Source organism: Ostrea edulis, chromosome 7 (assembly GCF_947568905.1).
Source record: "Ostrea edulis chromosome 7, xbOstEdul1.1, whole genome shotgun sequence".
Taxonomy (NCBI): Eukaryota; Metazoa; Mollusca; class Bivalvia; order Ostreida; family Ostreidae; genus Ostrea; species Ostrea edulis.
In genome coordinates this window covers 73,653,881-73,680,573 of record NC_079170.1, presented here as the reverse complement: position 1 = coordinate 73,680,573, position 26,693 = coordinate 73,653,881, and the positions used below count along the sequence as shown (strand labels likewise).

Below are 26,693 nucleotides of genomic sequence, written 5' to 3'. Positions count from 1 at the left end.
CTTTTTTGGTGGTAGTAATGAATGGTAAAAATGTAATAATGAACGAACTGATCAATTGAAGAATGAACGGAGCCCTCTCCCACCAATTCAGGAGTACGAAGTTTGGACAAAAGAGACATCTTAGGTTCCTTTTCTGCTTGTCAACAATTGTAGAAGACAATTTCTCCTCCGACTGTCCCTATACACTTTGAAAAACGGTGCTGCTTGTTTGCGTACCATTCTAAATGTTTCCAAAATAATCACTCAGCGATACGAATTACATTGTTTTTGCAATTGGCAGCCGCCATATATAAATTAAGTGTTAATTTATATGGCGGCCGCCAGTTAATAAGTGGCGGTCGCCAGTTAAATTAAGTAGCGACTGCCACATAAATTAACTGGCGGCCGCCAGTTAAATAGATATTAATTCTATACCCTGGCACCTATCGGCTTCCGTATAATTCTCTATGTCAGTCAAACGATATTGATTTGAATTAACATATGTAAATGCTAGATATTTTAGATGAGAGAACCAATAATGATGTTTCATATTTTATCAACACTACATTAATGCTAATGAGGCAATACATATATAAAGTTCGTTGTCAGAATACCTGTCCACTTACTCATTTCTTTAAAAAATCAATTCAACTCCTATTTCAAATCTTTCAAACACATGTACAATGCTAATGAGCGTAAGTGAATTGATTTCAATACTTTATGGTCTGTTATTCTATAAGTTTTTATTTCAGTAACGTCTTAATATTGATCCCTTGAAGCTGCACTGCAACAACTTTCTTTCTTTCCCATCTTACACCCTATCAATCTAACTTTATTTCTTTATGTCTGCTCTTTCTTTCTTTCTCTTTCTTTCTTAAAACAACAGAGCTACAATGAAATATGAAAATATTAAACAAATCATCAATCTGTACTGACTGTGAATGTACTGTGAATGTACTCAGTTGAATTAAGGCGTCCCATACTAAAATAAAGTAAAGCAGATGCATAAAATGGCCTTTCGTTTTTTGTTTTTTTTGTATGAAAAATATTTAATGGAAAATACCCGAGAACGAAACGACGTTTCAACCGATACCCAGTAGGCTTCCATATATTTTCATCGAGGCATGTGTTTAACATCACGAGACTATCACGTGACATTATATATTTAGAACCAACAAAAATTATTGTGATAATTACAAAAGTGCAACGATATCGGTTACATGCAGGCCGACCCTTTTAATATTGAAAAACAGAGCCTCCTTTACATTAAATGAAAAGTTTTGGGAGCAAGTTCTCCGATAGAAGGAAGGAAGTTTAAAATGCATATAATGCAGCATATTTCTTAATTTTCGAGAGTATACAAGAGTTTATCAGATGAGGAAAGTGGTTTCTTTTTTTGTCAGAAGTTGCTCTTAAACTCCTTTCTGATATATCAATGTAATAAGAATATGAATATATAAACATCAAGCACCACCATACACTGTACATCGTTGCAGTTTTACATTTACTGCAGCTGGTCGCAATCTTTATGTAAATTAAACGCAGTGCTAATCCGAATCAGGAGAATATGTAGGGGCGATTTCAAGGTAACAATATAAAATGAACATCACCTTCGTGCAAACTAGATATGATAAATGCAGAGTGATTTGATATGAAAAAGAAATAATATATGATTTTATGACAAGAAAATTGTTCATGTATACTGCTTATCACTTGATAACGGTAGTAAATAACGACATACTATTATGACACTTTCCCTGCGATACAACTGTAAGAACTTGTACGTCGTGACGTACGTTTTTATTGTGACGTCATATGGTGCGAAGTGCACTGAGGTACATTTATATACAACACTGTAATGGTATTCGCCGACGACCGTTACCGGTTCTAAAAATTATGTCGTTATGGGGGATACGTTAAAACGCTTTATTTCACTTAGACGCTTGTAAACACTGAAATGGAAAGAGAAACTTACGTAAAGTTTTCCGTCTCTCGACTCAAGGACGAGTTAAAGAAAAAAGGAGCCACCACGAGAGGCAGAAAAGCCGACCTTATAGACAGGTTTGTAGTTTCATACCTCATAGCCGTTATTTTCGTTTGTAATATTTCAACAAATTCGTAGCTCTGCACCCATGCAGACGACGGAGGATGTTTACGCCGGCATGATTATGCCTAGAGATTGTTTTGATGCTCATTGCGACAATTCTTTTATCAAAATTCAATAAATTAATGTGATATAAGTTATATTTATGTCATCAATTATACGTAATAATTATAGTACTATACGGACTGTTGTTATTGTAATACATGATACAATGGCATTCACTGACATGTACTAGTACGTCTTGGTACCTAATATTTTTTTTATGGGAAGTGGACATTGTACAGTACTTTATTGTAGGCTTAAGGCATATGATAGAAATAAAGATTTCAAGAATGACCCAATTCATATACCTGAGCCTTTGGAAGTTGATTGGCCAACGAGGGGATTTCAACAGCTCCAGGAATCACATAAAGAAGAAATCCCAGAGATATGCATTGAGCAGATAGACATGTATTTTGTACATAGATTAGCAGGTTTGTTCATATAATTTACTTGTATGATTAAGAACAACATTTTTGTAAAACATACATCTAACATTAGGAGTCATTTAATGAATGTGCAATATCTTATAGAATAATTTGTACATATATATAATTATGTGTTTATGAGTAAATAAATTTTAAAATCATGAGCTTGTACTTATGTGTAGGTGACAGACAAAGCACTGGTGATGTCAAGGCTATCGAGAAAGGAAGGCTGCTTGTTGAAAGTGATAGAGTCTTGGCTGTGTCATATTTAAAGGAAGATAATTCCCTGTTCTTTACAGGCATTGTTGGCGCAGCCATGAAAACAAAGGCAAGTATTACATTTAATTTGTGGATATAATATACATTGTAGTACTAATTGTACATGTACCATGTATGTTATCAGTTATTTTCTCTTATTTTATTACTTTGTACTGAGATATTTTTGTAAAAATAACTAAAAAAAATTATATTACCCAGAATACATGTATGTATTTCAAATTAAAGGTAACATACAACTTCAAATTAAAATTTGACAAAAACTCGGGAGACATTTTGAACAGCCATTGTGAGTGTCCTGCAGGACGAGGTCCCCATGGAACTTGCAAACATCTTGCTGCTGTTGCCATAGTTTTACTCTCTTGTTCTGAAGGAAAAGGTTTGAGGATTCAGAGATCATGCACAGAAAACCTGCAGACATTTCATAAACCCAAACATTCATACTCAGGTAAAAATACATGAATATTATGTGATGTTCCATGATGAACAGAAGCAATAGTTTTATGACCATATATTGAATCAAGTACAATAATTTATTTTTTTCCACATGTTTAACATATTCAAATTTTGATATAGGTTCACCAGTCAAAGCTGAAGATCTGCCCAGGAAGCAGAATCTGACTGATGATTTTTTAAATGATCCCCGCCCTGAACATCTAAAAGGTGTAGCTGGTTACCCGGATAGGGTTCGCAATATGGTCTTAAACCATTGTGCAGAGACCTCAGACAATCTGACATACAGATATCTCATCCAGAAAGCATTTATTCAGGTAAACATAAGCATGAAAATGCATTACTCACACAAGCAAGAATCTCACTTAATGTCCCTGTACATCGCTAATTATAAGCAGCGTCAAGTCAAAAGTATCTCGCTAGTGAACTTATAGCAAGCTATATTAGTAATGCATATAAAATGTTGATTTTAAAATTATAAGTCTGTTAATCTAAAGCAGTAAGTAGTGAAGGGTAAAACTGCACATATAAAATAAAGTGTTTAATAACAAACAAACTGTAACACCTTTTGTTTCACTAGGCAGCAGTATTGGACCATGATTATTTGGAAAGACCCTTCACAGAGTATTGGGTTCAACGAGCTGTTGAGGTAGGTCTTTTGTTAATTGGCTCAAACTGCATTTCAACAAAATTAAATTTTATGACATTTGTGCAAATGTTGTATATGTGTTAAAATAAGATATAATGTGCAATGTAAATTGATTGCAAGGATTTTTTCTCATGTTCATATGTATTACTAATACCATGCAATTTTATACTACAAAACACAGTACAAGATATATGGTTTTTGTTATATACAATTTCTTAAAGGTTACAGCAGATAAAGTAGTTGCCATTGAGGAGCAGACACGTGGACAAGCCAGCTCAAATAATTGGTTCAAGGAGAGATCATGGCGGATCACAGCCTCAAGATTTGGAGATATCTGTTTAGCTACAGACAGACGTAATAGGCAGAAACTCTGCGAGTCTCTATACCAGCCTTCTGCTGCTGTATTTCGCAGTGAAGCTCTAGTCCATGGACGTACCTATGAGACACGTGCTATTAGGTATGTTTTAGTGTGAGCTAGTCAGACAATCACGTGTACAGCAGAGACCTGGTTTGTAAATCTTAACGCTCTATATAAGCATTGGTCAAATCAGTAAATTATTATTTACATATATTATATGCCTTTTCCTATTTTTATCTCTCATTACAGATCCTTTGAAAGAGAGACTGGCCAAGGTGTTCAAAGATGTGGTTTCTTTGTTGATATGGATCGACCTTACTTGGGGGCATCACCGGATGGACTCGTTGGCAATGATGCACTAATTGAAGTCAAATGTCCCTTTGCTGGTCGCTTTGAGAAGATTCAGCCTGGAAAGTACTTCCCATATCTAACAATGGACTCTGTAACTGGTGAAATGAAATTGAAACCCACCTCTAAATATTTTTTCCAAATACAAGGCCAAATGCTTATTGCCAAAAAACAAATTTGCTATTTTGTTGTATACACTTTCAAAGATTTGTTCATCCAGAAAGTACATATTGATGTAGAATGTTGCCAGAATTCTCTTCTTCCAAAGCTTGATGTATTCTATGATAAATTTTTCATGCCATACTTGTTATCCTTGCTGTAAAGTGGAAGCATATATGCAAACTTGTGTAAAAGTTTCTTCTAAATGATTTATCGAGACAGTTCATTTTTTTATACAGAATCTTTTTTGTATTCATGATTTGATTAGAGTCTGCAAATGATTCTTCATGTTTTTTTGCCTAAGTTTCTGCCCAGAATGCCAATCAATTTCAGATGAAATACATTGCATATCCATGATATGAAATTTTCTGTATTGACAATATACATGTAACAATGCATAGATGTTGGTTATATAAAGTGTTAAACTTTTTAAATTGATTTTTTAAAAAAGATATTGTACTTTGACCCTTTCAAGGTAAATAGCTTTTACACTTAAAAGTTGATATTTCTACCAAGATCCTTGTATGATGTATCCCTTTGAATATTGACAGCACATGTTGCATAAAGGATACAAAAAATGTACGATACATTTAAAACTTGTAAGCAGAAATATGAACACAACTCTCAAGGGATTCACTGTATGTGCAGGGCATACATTTATTAAACTTAGACATGTATGCATGTACATTTTGATATACTACTGGCACATGTTTAAGCACTTTTATCAACAATGCAATTCCTAAAATTTGACAACATAAAACAAATGTACACAATTCTGGAAGCTAGGGGGATTTTTGACATTGGTAGCTCATGTTTCAAAATTTTGAACCTCTTTGCAAGCCCAATCACCCTCTCTACATGAATACGTTTTGAGGCAACTCGCCTATCTCTAACTATTTCTTCGGGGTCAAGTTGGCTTTTGCCCTTGACAAACGTAGGTGTATTAATAAAAACATTCTGATTCGCAAATAAATCTTGAACAAGAATTCCCCGATCTGCCATAATGCTGTCACCAGCATCAAATTTGCCTACATCTAGCAGAGTAGAGTGTTCAATGATTTGTCTGTCAGACACAGAGCCCCCATAAGTAGAGGATACATAAGATACTGCTCCATTTGGAGTTACACCTACCATGGTTTTCAACGTGTTTTTGTGTTTATAAGAAGACCATGTTTTGGATTGTGCCTCAACATTTGATGGTTTGTGAATTGGTTGCTCGGTTGCATCTAAAATTACGCGTGTATTGGGAAACTTTTTAGCAAAATCTGTTGGCATATGTTCTTTAATGATGTCTTTAGAAGGCCAGAATTGTTCCTCTAACTCTTTTAATTGAAAATACAAAAAGTTAATCCAAGTTGTTACAATTTTAGAAACAGTAGATTCACAGACTTTAAAGAGCATAGCAAGTTCCACATCTTCTTTTGCTTGTCTGAGTTTCATCAGAGTTAAAAACAACTGATCTTGTGGACTTAATAAGCCACATTTGTAATTCAAGTCAAAAGCTGCTGGCCCAAGAATATTAAAGAGAAGCATGAAATGATCATAGCCATTCAAACCAGTGTAATAAGAAAGCATCTTAGTGTCCAGTTTCATACCTTCAATTGAAAATCTACCTAAGGTAGGTATGTCACACTGGATTTCTTTCTCAGCTGTTGAACACATTTCTTCTGGCATGGATGTGGAAATACTTGTAGATGACTGATCTACAACAACTTCATGATGTACAATCAATTCATCCATATATATGGGCAGGTCTTCAATCATTGGAGTACATGTATCTTGAGTAGACTCTCGCAGCCTCTTTCGCTTAGCTCTGTCAGATTCCTGGGTAGTACTGGTATTCTTGAAGTCAAAAACAGAGGGCGCAGCTCCATACTTAAGTCGTCTTCGTTCACCTCTCACAAATTGAATATGTTACAGGAATGTTGGTTGTAAGTTATACTTTATATTTAAAAGCTTTAAGATTCGCTAATTATAAACTAGATTTGTTATAATTGATTTACATAAATAGTCATGTAGCAAATTCAACCTTGCATTTTTAGCAGTCACTTCTACTGTAAAAAATATTAGGTGGGGGGGGGGGAATCACCAAATATATGAAAATAACACCAGAAAATGGTGATTGTTAATGTGGAGACCCAATCTAATTAAAATTAGATCTTCCATCCGCTCCCCAGTTTGGGGAGCGGATGGAAGATCTAATTTTAATTACATTGTGTGGAGACCAGGACTCAGCTGGTTATATGTGTGTATATATATACATATATGGTATCATAGCACTCTTTAATCCTGTAACGTTTTATCAAAGCAGTATATGTCTCGTCATATAGCCTAGTATTATATTAAATGAATACTGTGATACATACCACATGTCAGTAGTTGCACCTGAAAAGAGTAAAAACAAACCACAAAGCAACGCATTCAAGAATGTAAAAAAGAACGTTATCAATACACGAATACAAGACAAAATGAGGAAACTTTATAAATCAATATTTGAAAGAAGGAAAAATTAAAACAATTCAACAAATCAATTGACGATGCAGCTTTATATAACTGATTGATAGGACCTCGATCTAACCTGATTCGGTGATTTTGTAGTCATCTTCTGTGAAGTGTATATGGCAAACAACGTCTTCTTTTCCTGGGTTCCATAATTTTTTTGTTTTCCTATCCATCCGTTTGATCGCTACCCTCCATTTCAAGAGTAATTCCTGATCTGTGGGAAACTTGTGACCCCCAAAACCACCACAAAGTGGAACACAACAATATTTCACCATTGTTAACTTCAAGCGTCTAATTGATAAAGCGTTTTCAGTATCCCCCATAAACCGTGACTAATATTTAAAACCGGAAACGGTGCTGGCGTAAACTATTGTTCTCGGGAAGCTTTAACTGAACTGAGTACTTAGATATGCATTTATGATATGCATACTTGCACTTTTGAAATAAAATATCATTGTCTGCATCTTTAAAAACAAACTATAAAAAAGAAACAGTCACTGATCTTCCGGATGTGACGTAAAGAATGGAGGCGGTGTGACGATAGATGTTGATACAATAAAGAACACACTTTTACGGCCTTGAATGCATTGCATAGGTAAACTTTTGTGGGACTTAACTTGTGACTTCTCTACAGTAGTGAACAATTCTAATGGGATGTAAAACAGGAGGCAAACAAACGAAGCACACATTACCTAGCTAGGATAGAAATAATACCAAATAACCCAAACAAACGACGTACACATTACCCAGCTAGAATAGAAATGATACCGAATACTCCAAACAAAGGAAGCACGCATTACCTAGTTAGAATAGAAATAATACCAAGACTCAAAAACAAACGAAGCACACATTACCCAGCTAGGATAAAAATAATACCAAGGCTCAAAAACAAACGAAGCACACATTTTCAAGCTAGGATAAAAATAATACCAAGGCTCAAAATTACCTAGCTAGGATAGAAATAATACCAAATAACCCAAACAAACGAAGCACACATTACCTAGCTAGGATAGAAATAATACCAAATAACCCAAACAAACGAAGCACACATTACCTAGCTAGGATAGAAATAATACCAAATAACCCAAACAAACGAAGCACACATTACCTAGCTAGGATAGAAATAATACCAAATAACCCAAACAAACGAAGCACACATTACCTAGCTAGGATAGAAATAATACCAAATAACCCAAACAAACGAAGCACACATTACCTAGCTAGGATAGAAATAATACCAAATAACTCAAACAAACGAAACACACACTACCTAGCTAGGATAGAAATAATACCAAATAACCCAAACAAACGAAGCACACATTACCTAGCTAGGATAGAAATAATGCCAAATAACCCAAACAAACGAAGCACACACTACCTAGCTAGGATAGAGATAATACCAAATAACCCAAACAAACGAAGCACACATTACCTAGCTAGGATAGAAATAATATCAAATAACCAAAAACAAACGAAGCACACATTACCTAGCTAGGATAAAAATAATAACAAATAACCCAAACAAACGAATTGCACATTACCTAGCTAGGTTAGAAATAATACCAAATAACCCAAACAAACGAAGCACACATTACCTAGCTAGGATAGAAATAATATCAAATACCCCAACCAAAGGAAGCACACATTACCTAGCTAGGTTAGAAATAATACCAAATACCCCAAACAAACGAAGCACACATTACCCAGCTAGGATAGAAATAATACCAAATACCCCAAACAAACGAAGCACACATTACCTAGCTAGGTTAGAAATAATACGAAATAACCCAAACAAACGAAGCACACACTACCTAGCTAGGATAGAAATAATACCAAATAACCCAAACAAACAAAGCACACATTACCTAGCTAGGATAAAAATAATGCCAAAGAACCCAAACAAACGAAGCACACACTACCTAGCTAGGATAGAAATAATACCAAATAACCCAAACAAACGAAGCACACATTACCTAGCTAGGATAGAAATAATATCAAATAACCCAAAACAAACGAAGCACACATTACCTAGCTAGGATAAAAATAATAACAAATAACCCAAACAAACGAAGTACACATTACATAGCTAAGATAGAAATAATACCAAATAACCTAAACAAACAAAGCACACATTACCTAGCTAGGATAAAAATAATAACAAATAACCCAAACAAACGAAGTACACATTACCTAGCTAGGATAGAAATAATACCAAATAACCTAAACAAACAAAGCACACATTACCTAGCTAGGATAGAAATAATATCAAATAAGCCAAACAAACGAATTGCACATTACCTAGCTAGGATAGAAATAATACCAAATAACCCAAACAAACGAAGCACACATTACCTAGCTAGGATAGAAATAATATGAGATACCCCAACCAAAGGAAACACACATTACCTAGCTAGGATAGAAATAATATCAAATACCCCAACCAAAGGAAGCACACATTACCTAGCTAGGTTAGAAATAATACCAAATACCCCAAACAAACAAAGCACACATTACCTAGCTAGGATAGAAATAATATCAAATAACCCAAACAAACGAAGCACACATTACCTAGCTAGGATAGAAATAATATGAGATACCCCAAATAAACGAAGCACACATTACCTAGCTAGGATAGAAATAATATCAAATACCCCAAAACAAACGAAGCACACATTACCTAGCTAGGATAAAAATAATAACAAATAACCCAAACAAACGAAGTGCACATTACCTAGCTAGGATAGAAATAATACCAAATAACAAAAACAAACGAAGCACACACTACTTAGCTAGGTTAGAAATAATACCAAATAACCCAAACAAACGAAGCACACATTACCTAGCTAGGATAGAAATAATATCAAATACCCCAAACAAACTAAGCACACATTACCTAGCTAGGATAGAAATAATGTTAAATACCCCAAACAAACTAAGCACACATTACCTAGCTAGGATAGAAATAATGTTAAATACCCCAAAGAAACGAAGCACACATTACCTAGCTAGGATAAAAATAATGTTAAATAACCCAAACAAACAAAGCACACATTACCTAGCTAGGATAGAAATAATATTAAATACCCCAAAGAAACGAAGCACACATTACCTAGCTAGGATAGAAATAATGCCAAATAACCCAAACAAACGAAGCACACATTACCTAGCTAGAATAGAAATAATACAAAATAACCCAAACAAACGAAGCACGCATTACCTAGCTAGGATAGAAATAATACCAAATAACCCAACACAAACGAAGCACACATTACCTAGCTAGGATAGAAATAATGCCAAATAACCCAAACAAACGAAGCACACATTGCCTAGTTAGAATAGAAATAATACCAAGGCTCAAAAACAAACGAACCACCCATTAACGAGAAAGAATAGAAATAATACCAAATAAACCAACACAAACGAAGCACACATTACTTAGCTAGGATAAAAATAATAACAAATAACCCAAACAAACGAAGCACACACTACCTAGCTAGGATAGAAATAATACCATTCTCCCCAAACAAACGAAGCACACATTACCTAGCTAGGATAGAAATAATCTTAAATACCTCAAACAAACGAAGCACACATTACCTAGCTAGAATAGAAATGATGCCGAATAACCCAAACAAACAAAGCACACATTACCCAGCTAGGATAGAAATAATACTAAATAACCCAAACAAACGAAGCACACATTACCTAGCTAGGATAGAAATAATACCAATGCCCCAAACAAGCGAATCAGACATTACCTAGTTAGGATAGAAATAATACTAAATAACCCAAACAAACGAAGCACACATTACCTAGCTAGGATAGAAATAATACCAAATAACCCCAACAAACGAAGCACACACTACCTAGCTAGGATAGAAATAATGCCAAAGACCCCAAACAAACGAAGCACACATAACCAAGCTAGGATAGAAATAATACCAAATAACCCAAAACAAACGAAGCACACATTACTTAGCTAGGATAGAAATAATACCAAATAAACTAACACAAACGAAGCACACATTACTTAGCTAGGATAAAAATAATAACAAATAACCCAAACAAACGAAGCACACACTACCTAGCTAGGATAGAAATAATACCATTCTCCCCAAACAAACGAAGCACACATTACCTAGCTAGGATAGAAATAATCTTAAATACCTCAAACAAACGAAGCACACATTACTTAGCTAGGATAAAAATAATATTGAATACCCCAAAACAAACGAAGCACACATTACCTAGCTAGGATAGAAATAATACCAAATAACCCAAACAAACAGAGCACACATTACCCAGCTAGGATAGAAATAATACTAAATAACCCAAACAAACGAAGCACACATTACCTAGCTAGGATAAAAATAATACCAATGCCCCAAACAAGCGAATCAGACATTACCTAGCTAGGATAGAAATAATACTAAATAACCCAAACAAACGAAGAACACATTATCTAGCTAGGATAGAAATAATACCAAATAACCCCAACAAACGAAGCACACATTACTTGGCTAGGATGGAAATAATACCAAATAACCCCAAACAAACGAAGCACACATTACCTGGCTAGGATAGAAAAAATACCAAAGACCCCAAACAAACGAAGCACACATAACCTAGCTAGGATAGAAATAATACCAAATAACCCAAAACAAACGAAGCACACATTACTTAGCTAGGATAGAAATAATACCAAATAACCCAAACAAACAAAGCACACATTACTTAGCTAGGATAAAAATAATATTGAATACCCCAAAACAAACGAAGCACACATTACCTAGCTAGAATAGAAATGATGCCGAATAACCCAAACAAACAAAGCACACATTACCCAGCTAGGATAGAAATAATACTAAATAACCCAAACAAACGAAGCACACATTACCTAGCTAGGATAGAAATAATACCAATGCCCCAAACAAGCGAATCAGACATTACCTAGCTAGGATAGAAATAATACTAAATAACCCAAACAAACGAAGCACACATTACCTAGCTAGGATAGAAATAATACCAAATAACCCCAACAAACGAAGTACACATTACTTGGCTAGGATGGAAATAATACCAAATAACCCCAAACAAACGAAGCACACATTACCTGGCTAGGATAGAAAAAATACCAAAGACCCCAAACAAACGAAGCACACATAACCTAGCTAGGATAGAAATAATACCAAATAACCCAAAACAAACGAAGCACACATTACTTAGCTAGGATAGAAATAATACCAAATAACCCAAACAAACAAAGCACACATTACTTAGCTAGGATAAAAATAATATTGAATACCCCAAAACAAACGAAGCACACATTACTTAGCTAGGATAGAAATAATACCAAATAACCCAAACAAAGCACACATTACCTAGGTAAGATATAAATAATATTAAATACCTCAAACAAACGAAGCACACATTACCTAGCTAGAATGGAAATGATACCGAATAACCCAAACAAACAAAGCACACATTACCCAGCTAGGATAGAAATAATACCAAATAGTCCAAACAAACGAAGTGCACACTACCTAACTAGGATAGAAATAATACCAAATAACCCAAAACAAACGAAGCACACATTACCTGGCTGGATAGAAATAATACCAAATAACCCAAACAAACGAAACACACATTACCTAGCTAGGATAGAAATAATACCAAATAACCCAACCAAAGGAAGCACACATTACCTAGCTAGGATAGAAATAATATTAAATACCTCAAACAAACGAAGTACACATTACCTAGTTAGAATAGAAATAATATTAAATACCACAAACAAACGAAGCACACATTACCTAGCTAGGATATAAATAATACCAAATAACTCAAACAAACGAAGCACACATTACCTAGCTAGGATAGAAATAATACCAAATAACCCAAACAAACGAAACACATATTATCTAGCTAGGATAGAAATAATATTAAATACCCCAAACAAACGAAACACACATTACCTAGCTAGGATAGAAATAATGCCAAATAACTCAAACAAACGAAGCACACATTACCTAGCTAGAATAGAAATAATACAAAATAACCCAAACAAACGAAGCACGCATTACCTAGTTAGGATAGAAATAATATTAAATACCCCAAACAAACGAAGCACACATGACCTAGCTAGGATAGAAATAATACTAAATAACCCAACACAAACGAAGCACACATTACCTAGCTAGGATAGAAATAATGCTAAATAACCCAAACAAACGAAGCACACATTACCTAGCAAGGATAGAAATAATACCAAATAACCCAAAACAAACGAAGTACACATTACCTAGTTAGAATAGAAATAATATTAAATACCACAAACAAACGAAGCACACATTACCTAGCTAGGATATAAATAATACCAAATAACTCAAACAAACGAAGCACACATTACCTAGCTAGGATAGAAATAATACCAAATAACCCAAACAAACGAAAAACATATTATCTAGCTAGGATAGAAATAATATTAAATACCCCAAACAAACGAAACACACATTACCTAGCTAGGATAGAAATAATGCCAAATAACTCAAACAAACGAAGCACACATTACCTAGCTAGAATAGAAATAATACAAAATAACCCAAACAAACGAAGCACGCATTACCTAGTGAGGATAGAAATAATATTAAATACCCCAAACAAACGAAGCACACATGACCTAGCTAGGATAGAAATAATACCAAATAACCCAACACAAACGAAGCACACATAACCTAGCTAGGATAGAAATAATACCAAATAACCCAAACAAACGAAACACACATTACCTAGCTAGGATAGAAATAATACCAAATTAGACAAACAAACGAAGCACACATTACCTAGCTAGGATAGAAATAATGCCAAATAACCCAAACAAACGAAACACACATTGCCTAGTTGGAATAGAAATAATACCAAGGCTCAAAAACAAACGAATCATCCATTAACGAGATAGAATAGAAATAATACCAAATAACCCAACACAAACGAAGCACACATTACCTAGCTAGGATAGAAATAATACCATTCTCCCCAAACAAACGAAGCACACATTACCTAGCTAGGATAGAAATAATCTTAAATACCTCAAACAAACAAAGCACACATTACCTAGCTAGATTAGAAATGATGCCGAATAACCCAAACAAACAAAGCACACATTACCCAGCTAGGATAGAAATAATACCAAATAGCCCAAACAAACAAAGCACACATTACCTAGCTAGGATAGAAATAATACTAAATAACCCAAACAAACAAAGCACACATTACCTAGCTAGGATAGAACTAATATTAAATACCTCAAACAAACGAAGTACACATTACCTAGCAAGGATAGAAATAATACCAAATAACCCAAAACAAACGAAGCACACATTACCTAGCTGGATAGAAATAATACCAAAATAACCCAAACAAACGAAACACACATTACCTAGCTAGGATAGAAATGATACCAAATAACACAAACAAACGAAGCACACATTACCTAGCTAGGATAGAAATAATGCCAAATAACCCAAACAAACGAAGCACACATTACCTAGTTAGAATAGAAATAATACCAAGGCTCAAAAACAAACGAATCACCCATTAACTAGATAGAATAGAAATAATACCAAATAACCCAACACAAACGAAGCACACATTACCTAGCTAGGATAGAAATAATACCATTCTCCCCAAACAAGCGAAGCACACATTACCTAGCTAGGATAGATATAATACCAAATAACCTAAACAAACAAAGCACAAATTACCTAGCTAGGATAGAAATAATATGAAATACCTCAAACAAACGAAGCACACATTACCTAGCTATTATAGAAATAATACCAAATACTCCAAATGACTTCAAGGGCTCTTTCAATTAGCATGCGAGATAATGCAAAATACATGTACAAACAGTGTGTATTGTATGTTCTGCATCTTGTTTTCTTTGTACAAGGAGCTCAAATATTATTTCAGAGCAAGTCTCGAAATATTTGGAAGATGTTCGTTCTTTACTTGTGCTCCTTTGTTAGTTGACAAGCTTTTATGTTCTTATGAAGCAGAGTTCATTCAAAAGCATATACATGAGAAGAAAACATCTCTTGCCATGGCCTTTATCTTGACATTTGGATATATCGATGACGACCTATATATTAACAATAGTGTCGAATCAGTATATCCCTGTGAGCTCGAAATAAAAGACACCACTGTGCCGTCCACTACCAAGCCCCTGTCTTTGCTCCACGCGAAAATATCAACAGCCGTGAAGGAGAAACATCAAACGTACTGTGCGAGTACATATACCAGAAGTGGTGTAAATAAAAGGTGGATTCTAAGTAATTCTATTAGCAAAACTTTTCTAAAATCAACAACATCAAAACATATCACTTTTCAACACTTTACACGACCATTACTCAGGATGAATTAAAGACTACATTTTTTGACATCATAGACAGTTGCTTCCTCAACAAAAATGGAAAAAGCAAATATTCCTATCTAGTGATCAGTCATCCAAAAATTTACTCTGATTCCACGCACAAGTACTCTGAAGTTGAAATAAAAAATATACTAGAGTTCCTCATTGAAAACATATTCGTGGTCTTTGGTGATCAGGTCTTCCAACAGTCTGTTGGAATTCCAATGGGCACGAATTGTGCTCATTTGTTAGCTGACCTGTTTTTATATTAAGCAGAATTTATCCAGGAACTTCTACGTGAGAAGAAAAAGTCTCTTGCGATGGCCTTCAATTCGACATTAATCCGTATTCAAAATCAATCATTATGAAACGCATTAGACAGCAAGTGACCCAATGATAAGTTGTATTCAACGACAACCTTTTTGCAACATAAAATGAAAATAATATTTGCTACCTGGGTAGTACATGTTAGTGGAATATTTACATGTAGAGGGCAGGCCAAGCACATCCACCCCTCTTTCAACACAAATGTAGAAATAATATGAGTAAAACTCCAAATTTGTCACCCAAAGTGGCTGAGTAATTTGGCCATTGCTTGACTTTGACTTGTGTTCTCCAAACTTTTCAGAAATCCTGGATCCACCACTATATGTATTCATGTTAATTACATATCTAGGTCACATGCGTCAGTCGACAATTTCGAGTACAGATTTATTACATAACAAACCTGACATATATATTAGATTTGCCTTTAATTTACATTGTAAATGCCGTGTGTGAAATGTATGACGCATGGCGAAATAAACATTTTCATTGGTTTGTTGCTGATATTTCATGACGAAGTAATAAAAGTAATATAAAAACGCGATACGGTAAACAGATGCGACTACATTCACTGATTAAGGATGAATTTATCATATGAATCAGAAGACAACAAAACAATGAAGATTTTGGGAATATCTAGTATCTCCGTTGGATGTTTAATAGTGATAGAAAATTGCATAGCAATAATTATTCTGTACTGGAGTTCCCGGTTGATTTTCCAAGTGAAACTATTGGTCATAAATCTCAGCATCGCAGACTTCATTGTTGGGTTAATTTTGATATTGCCTGACAATTCTTTCAGCTATTGGGATTGTAGAATGAAAAAATACTTCATATCCACCGTGCTGACTATTTCCATGTTGTCCATAACTATGATGAACGGAGATCTTGTCCTGGTGTTTCGGTTTGCTATGAGGTACTATAAATACATCACTGAACGGACTGTTATCACTTTGTGTGCACCTGGCCCACCGCTGTCTTGCTTTCATACCTTATGTTCTATGACAACAGCAACACCACTAGATTGAATTGTGCCAATGTTTACATGATACCAAAGAACGCGATAATAATGAGCGCAGCCCGATCTCTGCAACTACTGATTATGCTGTCGAACATACTTATGTTAGCATACATGATTTATTATGTGAGGAACAAGCTTCGTCGCATTGAAAACAGTGCTAATATTCCCCATTCACTGGGAAGTGGAGATGCAAAATTAATCCGAAAACTCTGGTGCCTTTCCGGTGGCTTTATCGTCATGACCTTTCCATTCTTCATTGTATTCAATCTCTCATCTCTTGTTAGCAGGAAGCTGTTTCCTCAGCATGTGCATGTCATACCTGTGTGTTTCATCATATGCATGCTGAACAGTGCTTTGAATCCAGTAGTGTACGTTTGGCGATTTCGCGAGCCTCGTTATCAACTACAGCTTCTGCTTTGCTTTTTCAATCCATCTTTTAAAGAAAGAATTCGCCAGAGACGAAACCAATCTCTGGCGGAGTTCGGGATGCAAGAATACCCACAGCCCAACAGAATACCTGAACAGGAACGAAACATCAATGCAGCTACATAGAACTCTATGGTTATGAATCGAAATTCTTCAGACAGTTTTCTTCAGACAATTACTGGAAATGTATGTTTTCTGTAATTTTTTTCTAACAATTAAGAATATAGAAGCAGTGTTTTTATAAAAGCATCGAATTCGTGCAGAGAACGTCATATGATAAAATACTGTTCTTTTTTAAGTTAAATGATTGATAAAATATCTCATATATAATTTCAATAATATTAGTTACAATTGTGCATTTTGTATTATATGTAACTTATATGTATGGTTGATATCTAGTTTATGCAAGGTGAAGAAAACGAACAGTGATCAATCTCTATAAGCAATACAAAATAGATAGTTTAGCAAACACGGACCCCTGGACACACCAGAGGTGGGATCAGGTGCCTAGGAGGAGTAAGCACCCCGTGTTGACTCGTCACACCAGCCGTGAACCCTATATCCTGATCAGGTAAACGGAGTTATCCACAGTCAAAATCAGTGTGCCAAGAACGGCTTAACAATCGGTATGAAACACGTCAGACAACATTTGACCCAATGTGAGGTTGTATTGACGAACTAGATCGTTATAATGACCATAGATTTTCCAAATATATGATCATATCTGCTTATATACATTTTATTGAATAATGTTCAAATAAAATGCCGTGTAGTATTTGTGAATTTTAGTTCCTTAAGGTTCGATACAGAGGTATAATGGTTACTTTATAGGTTTTGTGTATCGGGAAGAGTGGTGTAGGGCTATTGGTAAAACAACTACGCAATACCATAAACACATGCACCATAAGATATCCCAATACTCGTCAGTCTATTAATTTAGAGAAGCTAGGTAAATTCAGATAATCGTGAAAGAAAAAAACCACCTATCATTGATATTAGAAACTTTAGATTTTCCAGCAGTACTTGCGAAAATGAAAATTGAATAGCAGTCCCTGGTTCGGGGTGTTGCAAGTAAGAGCCTCGCTTAACATCCCCATGTTCCCTACATACCCCCGACTCTTACATCCGGACGCCATGTCTCAACGAGCTCGTTCCGACTGAATTTTAAACGGAAGGATTTCTAAACAAAATGACCACAACTATGAAAGGCGAAGATAACGAACAGTGATCATGTATCACCTCTGGTATATCCATGGGTCCGTTTTTGCGCAGCTCTCTATTCTATTATATTGATTGTAGGAGTTATGAGATTTATCACTGGTAGTTTTTGTCACCTTTCAGCGGCGAGACTATTTCCAATGGATGCTAGAGGTTATGTGGTAATAAAAATGCACATGTGATAAAATAAAATGAAGCAATCTCGTAACTCCTATAAGCAATACAAAACAGAGAGTTGGGTAAACACGGGCCCCTCGATATACCAGAAGTTGGAGCAGGTGCCTAGGAGGAGTAAGCATCCCCTGTCGACCGGTCACACCCGCCGTGATTCCTATATCTTGATCAGGTAACGGAGTTATCCGTAGTCAAACTCAGTATGCGAAGAACGGCCCAAGAATCGGCATGAAAAACATCAGTCAGCATTTGACCCAATGATAGGTTGTATTGGCAAACTATATCGTTATGACGACCGTAGAATTTGCGAAAAGCTGGTTTTAAATGCAACTATTGGACTAGATCAATTTATTGGTACTTAAATCTTACATTACCGTTAGATAACTTTTTCACAGTATTTAATCGACTGAATTCTGATATCCTTTGAAATGCTAATATCGCATGCATTTAATCCCATTTGAATCGGTACGCAAGATTTGTTATGATTTGACGTTAGAAAAAAGATCAGATTGACATTTCAGGAAACGAAAATGCTGTTTATACTGATACAAAACATTTCAACATTGAATGAGAGATTATATTTTAAAGTCATGCGTCCAAGAAATTCAGCCAAATCTTTTTTATTGCTACTTTCCTGAAAATTTCCTTTCTCTGTTTGGCTCCATTTTCGTTTTGTGACTTGTGTTACATTTTATTAAGTTAACCACCTTTACCTTGTATGGTTACTTTCGTTTTCTTTTCGAAATATTGATGATCAAATGCTAGTGATTTATGCCACATGTGTAATTTGTTTAGATTCAGTTGAAATAGATGACATGAATTAATGAGCATCAAATGAAAATGGAATAAGTTGGAAGTTTAAAAAAACAGACTGATTCCAGGGGAATGGTTTCACCTCTGGTATATCCAGGGGTCCGTTTTTGCGAAGCTTTCTATTCTATTATATTGCTTGTAGGTTATGAGATTGATCACTGGTAGTTTGTGTCACCTTTCAGCAGCGAGAATATTTCCAATGGATGCTAGAGGTTATGTGATAATAAAAAAGCACATGTGATAAAATAAAATGAAGAAAAAGGTTTTTAAAAGGCAAGAAAAAAGGATATATATATATATATATATATATATATATATATATAGATAGATATAGATATATATATATATGTGTGTGTGTGTGTGTGTGTGTGTGTGTGTGTGTGTGTGTGTGTGTGTGTGTAAACATAGAATATGAGTGTCGCTGCTGAACCCCTTGGTGGCAGAAGTAGGGGTTGTGTGAGTTTTCAGAATTTCATTCAAACTTTCTGAAATATCTTGCATATTAAAGTTTTCTGCTCATAACATGATTTTATATGCAGATTGCTTTTATCATTGAATTATATTAACATGTTTGCTTTCACGTGGAACGAAAATGATATTTCGTTGTAATGAATTTAAAGAGCTCGTTTTGTCGTCAAGTATACTGACATTATATTTTCAAAGGTAATTTATACTGATAGATATCAATACGCCCTTTTCAGACTTAGGTATGACACAGAGTATGCTCAAAGCTACCGAGAATCACAGCGGCCGTCTCAAGATTTGATCACGTGACCACCCCACTTTTTATATATTTCTTATATATAAATTACATGATCATTTCCACCACTAGTCATCAGATCAATTTCACACAACACAAAACATATTTTGCTATGGTATGTATACTTAAAAAATGAATTTTACTTTCGAAACTACATTGAGGGTATGAATGTGAAATGCAACGTTTTACGTCGGTATATTCAAGAAGTGCGTCAAATTCCTTGTGAGTCACTCTAGATCATGTTTTAGGCTTTATCCATTTCGATCTTTCTTGCAGGAGTCTCGCTACTTTACTTGAAATCTAATGTTATAGAGAGGGTATATGGTTTGTACGTTTAACTTCTGCCAGACATGTCAAGTGCGGATCATTTACAGAGTATTTATATGTGTGTTGAAGATGTGTATGTGACAAGGAATTTAGTTTTCTTCGTCTTGAGAAAAATTACAGGTTGTTGAAGTTAGTCAGTTTTGAGGTAATATGACAAAGTGAGTACATGGATTGTCCATTTAACTCTTCTCACAAATTTCAAGAAGAGGCCTTTTTAAAATAATTTGAAGATGTCCGGAGGTTGATTCCGAACAATTTTTGTTTAAGTTTTGAACAAATTTTCTAATTTTCTTTGATGTTTGATAAAATGTACAGTCTTTTCAATTTGGTCAATTTTAGGGAAATCTTTGACACGGACAGCAGTTACTTTGTTTATTTGCTTCCTGTCACAGATAATAAGGTAGGACCGTTTATCTATACGATGCAAAAGAGGGCATCACATTGCTTGATAATGGCTGATTGACTGTCCATAGAAGAGTGGTATTGATTTCTCATATTAATGTTAACACGATCAGTGTCGCACTTTAACATTACTGTGTGTATCACACCTTGTATGAATATACCTATAAAACAAAGCAGCGATGGCGGAGACGGGTTTTGTTGAACTTTTTCAATACGATTCAAATACAATGAATTTTCAAACTGAATCCAAATTTTAAACTTTGAAAAGTGTCTACAAAGCTTTGAAACCCACAGCAAGCAGGATGATTGGGAGGGGGGGGGGGGCAGCTATAAAGATACGGTTCTGTTATTGAAAGAGTATACACTTCCAACTTCACAGAGAACGCAACCTCCACTTATGTTCTTACACCGCGTTCATTAAGGTTTCTATAACAGTACCTTGTCGTACGATTGAATTTGCCTCAGATATCAGTCAGCATGACCTTCACCTCCGTGGCAAATGATATGTATACAATGCTTCCGCGTCTCCCACTATGTCCGTCAGAAAGTTCTTCTGAGGTATAACCTTTGTTCTGAGGGATAAATATTCATATCCCACTTACAGGTAGAATTTATTCAAAAGATGCTACATCAGAAGGATTTCTTTTTGCTGTGGCCTTTAATGCGATACCTAAACATATTGACGTTTTATCAATTATCAATTACTCATTTTCACTCATTCATCGATTCGATATATCGTAGTGAAATCGAAATAAAAAAAACACCATAGAGTCGTCCTTATCTGCTTCTTATCTGGATATTTTATTGAATATAGATGCTAAAGGAAAACTAATAGCACAACGTCATGACAAACGAAATTACTTCAACTTATCCATTGTCAACTTCCAATTTTTGCTTAGCAGTGCTTCATTATTACCCAAATAGTGTGTTTATGTCGCAAATAATTCGACACGTAAGGGTACGTTCTGCATATGATTAACTTTTAGATAGAAGTAGGCTATTGACAAATAAGTTGATATTACAGGGTTTTCAACTGTCGTTTTTAAAGTCAGCAGTTTGCAAATTCCATGGTCGTTACAGTGAGCGAATTTGCAAACAAGCTAGCACTGGATCGAATGCTGTCTGACGTATTATTGTTGGGTTATTGACCATTTTTCCCACAGATTACTGCGCACTTAGGTATATGCAAGGTGAAGATATCGAACAGTGATCAATCTCATAACTCCTATAAGCAATACAAAATAGATAGTTGGGCAAACACGGACCCCTGGACACACCAGGGATGGGATCAGGTGCCTAGGAGGAGTAAGCATCCCATGTACATGTATATAAAATCCCTTGAAAATTGCTTATGAAACATTGTCGATCCCAAATAAACATGTACTTATGAACGCACAAGTTCACCCCTCCCACCATGTGTACGATCACGTGCACTCTGTTAGATTTTAATGACGAGTCATCAATCTTCAGTGACAATGAACACTTGTGCATGCGCAAGCTGACTTTTTCCCATAGCATCCGGTTAAATCATGCTTATATATTTTTGCGTGGACATTGCCTCCACGCATTAACACTGTTATGCATATCTATTGTTCGTTTTGCAAAGATAAGCGTTCGTTTTGCAATTACGTGAGTACGTTACGTTACGTACCAGATCATTAATTTTGCGTTTTTGTACATCTGTTTTGCAAAAAGGTCCGTTGCTTGAACATTTTTAAATGTCATTTATCAAGTTGTTATGGTCACTGGAATTAAACAAAGTGTTTATTTTCTCTTATATGATACTTTTTGCTCTCCTCCGCCAATAGAAGCGTAAAGGAGTTGTAAAGGACTTGTCAGTCAGAGTATCATAATGTATATCTTTTCTATCTATAGTTTAATTTAAACCGTCACTTTAAGACTGCTTAATTCAGGAGAGAGAGAGAGAGAGAGAGAGAGAGAGAGAGAAGCAGAGAAAAAGGACAGGAGAAACAGAGAGAGGGAGAGAGAGTGAGAAAGAGGGAGAGAGAGTACCGCGATCGAATGTCGTACGTGCTCTACAGACGCACCTATTCTATGGCCAATCAATAAGTGTTAACTAGAAGTGATAAGCAGTCTTAGTAAGTATTCCCTTAATCCGTCATTTATAAAGATCAAAAGGTGTATTCTCACATAAAACCAAACCTGTGGTAGTTCGTGTACCAAGACAACAGATAACTGACAAACCAAGCGAGACTAGCAAAGACTGCTGTGATTGAATGGGATCAGCTGTCGATAATTGAGGGAATGTAAATAACAGTATAAATTTCAGTTAGAATAGGAGGGTGTGTACAACCTTTAGTACATGGTGTTTATGTCCATACAGTACTGGAAGTACATGTATATGTAATAATGGAGATAAACAGGATTAAAACTGGGACTTTGTATGGCATCAGAAGAAGACAAATTAACGATAAAACTGTTACATCAAGTTCTTGCCTTTTATAAAAGTTGAAGTGTTTTGAAATTCTAATCGAGAAACAAACCTACTATGACGCAGCTAACTGCAGCTTGATGTTCATCTGTTTGTTTTATAATAAACAGGTATATGGGGATTAAAATATGCAATTTATTATGCAATGTAACAAGTGATGAATTGTGCAATAATGATATATGGGGTATATAAGGTATAAAACGCTCTAACTGGTTTTCCCAAGCAAAAGACAAGGTACGTTTGGGGCCAAATTTGGCCCCGCGTTCAAATTAAATGATATTCCTCAAAATTCTTTCATATGGTGTATACTTCCATAAAATGGTTATGATGTCTTCGTAAAAAGCTTTACTTATGTATAATACATATGTAAATACAGTATAGTTTACGATAACGTTGTGCCATTTTGACGTTACTTTATGCGACGTCTTGAACAAGAAAGCTATGTCATGAACTCAATATGAAAATAATCCAATTTATGTCGCCATATGCTCAAAGTTTTATTAAACAAATGTGCACTATGATTTTTATTTGAAAAGTTTAATTGATTTTTTTCCGAAAGTTTTAATCAATTGTAGATGATTCGATGCGGCGGATGCTGTGATTTGAAGGACGATTAGTGTAATTGTATCTAAGAATTGTAGAGCAACCCATATATATTCATTCAATTTTAACATTGTATTTACATTTACATCCAATTTGCATTGTTTTATTCTAAATTAAATGAATATCAGATATGTACGTAGCGCGTGGTTACCTTAAGTTATTCTTGTGTGTATATGTACACTTTGTTCGTTTTTTTCCCGAGCGCACAAATTGTTTTCAGCGAAGGAACACGCACTAACCAATGCTACATTGGATTGTACATGTAGTAAAAAGAACATGAAATTCATTCAGAATATATGTGAAAAAAATATTATAAAACGAACTTTTTCTTTAAATTCAACACATGACAATGGGACCGAATGTGAACCTTATAGGATGTGATAAAATTTACAAACAATGTGATAAGTTCTACACAGGAGTTGACACTGACACCATGAAAAACCTAACAAAAAATAATCTTGTCGGTATTATATTCAATGGTTTAGCATATACACTTGCATCTATTAATTACACTCTTTATTTGAAAAAAAAAATACAGGCTTCTGACAATTATCTTTATATAACAAATCTTTCAATGCATTAGTATTTACGCAAAGGAAAAAAGTTTGAATCATAAATCATATCATTGTCTCAAACCACGTCCGAAGTCCGCATGGGAGAGGATCGTATATTTTTTTTTACCCCCCCCCCCCCTCCCCTTCTATCTTTTGATACATGCCGATTTAGTCGGAGATATGAAAACAACTTTGGTTTCCCTATCTAATAAATCATTCAACAATTCCTTTTCGGCCAGTTTCTAATGGTGAATGAAGCAGAGACTGTCTATTAACAGTACCAAAGTCAATCACTATGACAGTGCATCAGCATATATAATGCCGTCAGTCAAAGATATTTATATTTTCCAGCAGGTGTCAAAATAATGAAAGGTGTAAGATCTAATCAGTTTTTGACACTAAGTTTTTTCACTATACTAGTGAAAAGGACTACTAGAATCTATAATTTACTAGTCCTGCTGATTTGTGACTAGTCCGGCTGCTGAGAGTAGACGGCCGAGTCGCGATGCGACGAGGGGAAGAGTTTGAGAGGGGCTTGTCCTCTCTTAAAGAGGGTGGGGGTCCGGGAAAAAATCTAGATGCAAATTGTTCATTTGAGACAAATAAATGAAAATTTCATGACCAAATCTAGCCTCTTTTTCCTGAGTCTCTCATCAAACCATCATATTTATGCTTGAATATCATGAAGAATACGTCGATGTGTAACATAGTACCATATTTTGTCGAATATGATATGCACTTTTTTCAAGGATTTTTGGTGTAAAAAAGGGGTGCACATTGTTTACCAAATAGGGGGGGGGGGGGTTTCAGATAAACTCGGCGGTTAAGTAATGTTTTACTCGGAGACATATCGTATGCTTGTTCACTTTGTTCACCTAATCGATCTCAAGAAAATTACTACAGAACGTAAAATTGTAGAAAATATTATACTTAACAATATGTAAATAATTAAATTATTATAGATTAGCCAATTAAGTTTTATTCGATCTTACATTCATATTAGATATTCATCATCGTGCAAAAGTGCCGCGATATCATCAGACCGTGACCATGACCGGCACATGTTTTTTCGAAGCCATCGTTGTGTACAAGGACTTCGTAACTTGATGTTGTCAGACACATATTCAGGGTACTTTCTGCATGCTGCACGATTTCCATGGATCTGGGAATATGTGATTTTCTTTTGTAGTAAATGACACGCGACTGACGTACTTCATCTATATAAATGCAGCGAAATTTCGGAGAGTTATGTTTGAATTCTTCATTTCACTAAAGTCTCCAAATAATGGTAGTGTACGATTACAACACATTGAACAATTGTTCAATACTTTTACTTTATTTCTATAACGTCGGCTATTTGAATTATTTGAAATTTAAACAAAGAAAATATCGAGTGTTCAAACTTTAATGCTACAAAATATCATGCTTTGCTAAAATTAATATATTATTACCGCGCTGTATTCAAATTCCTGTGCTTTGTTGAGAACTTACATTATTTCCACAAAGATTTCTAGTGAAATTGAAATTGAAAAAAGCCAAGAATACTGCTTGGTTAGAATGTTTACATTAATCACCGGTAATTATGTACAATGTATATTGGGAAAAGGATATCGAACAATCGTTCCAGTTTTGTACAAATGATAATATTGTGCTCGCTTTAGTCCTCATTACTTTGCGCACAAATTACATTCAACTTTAATTCCAGAGGGGACGGGGGTGTCCGGACCTCCACTGTAGATCCCCGCATGATTCGGATATAGTCATTAAGCGGTGTTTTGTGCACATGCCACTAAATACTAAGTGACCGACGGTGAGTGAGGTGGTTAAAGTGTAAATACAGGAAAAGAAAGTGTTCCTTATGTGTGAAACTCGCGTTCTAATACTTCAACACCAGTTCCACGATTTAATGATGAA

At 35.1% G+C, this 26,693-nt stretch overlaps 2 protein-coding genes across 2 annotated transcripts; one reads left to right on the top strand and one right to left on the bottom strand.

Moving 5' to 3' along the window:
* The first annotated feature begins 1,841 nt into the window (after positions 1-1,841).
* LOC125655996 (uncharacterized) lies at positions 1,842-5,204 on the top strand. The gene is made up of 8 exons (XM_056145330.1): positions 1,842-2,040; positions 2,381-2,556; positions 2,733-2,878; positions 3,055-3,274; positions 3,403-3,596; positions 3,860-3,928; positions 4,150-4,385; positions 4,536-5,204. The coding sequence occupies exons 1-8, from the start codon at positions 1,937-1,939 to the stop codon at positions 4,954-4,956; spliced, it is 1,566 nt and encodes a 521-aa protein (XP_056001305.1). The 5' UTR covers positions 1,842-1,936; the 3' UTR covers positions 4,957-5,204.
* A 16-nt stretch (positions 5,205-5,220) lies between these two features.
* LOC130048487 (uncharacterized) lies at positions 5,221-7,566 on the bottom strand. The gene is made up of 3 exons (XM_056145331.1): positions 7,372-7,566; positions 7,160-7,178; positions 5,221-6,688 (listed from the first exon to the last, which is right to left on the bottom strand). Exons 1-3 carry the CDS (start codon positions 7,393-7,395, stop codon positions 5,505-5,507), a joined length of 1,227 nt encoding a protein of 408 aa, XP_056001306.1. The 5' UTR covers positions 7,396-7,566; the 3' UTR covers positions 5,221-5,504.
* Positions 7,567-26,693: the final 19,127 nt, after the last annotated feature.

Excerpts from the sequence above, each read along its gene's own strand:
- LOC125655996 (XM_056145330.1), top strand. The coding sequence starts at position 1,937 with ATGGAAAGAGAAACTTACGTAAAGTTTTCCGTCTCTCGACTCAAGGAC. Across the intron at positions 3,597-3,859 it reads TCCAGAAAGCATTTATTCAG|GCAGCAGTATTGGACCATGA; the intron begins GTAAACATAAGC and ends TTGTTTCACTAG. Across the intron at positions 3,929-4,149 it reads GGGTTCAACGAGCTGTTGAG|GTTACAGCAGATAAAGTAGT; the intron begins GTAGGTCTTTTG and ends AATTTCTTAAAG.
- LOC130048487 (XM_056145331.1), bottom strand. The coding sequence starts at position 7,395 with ATGACTACAAAATCACCGAATCAG.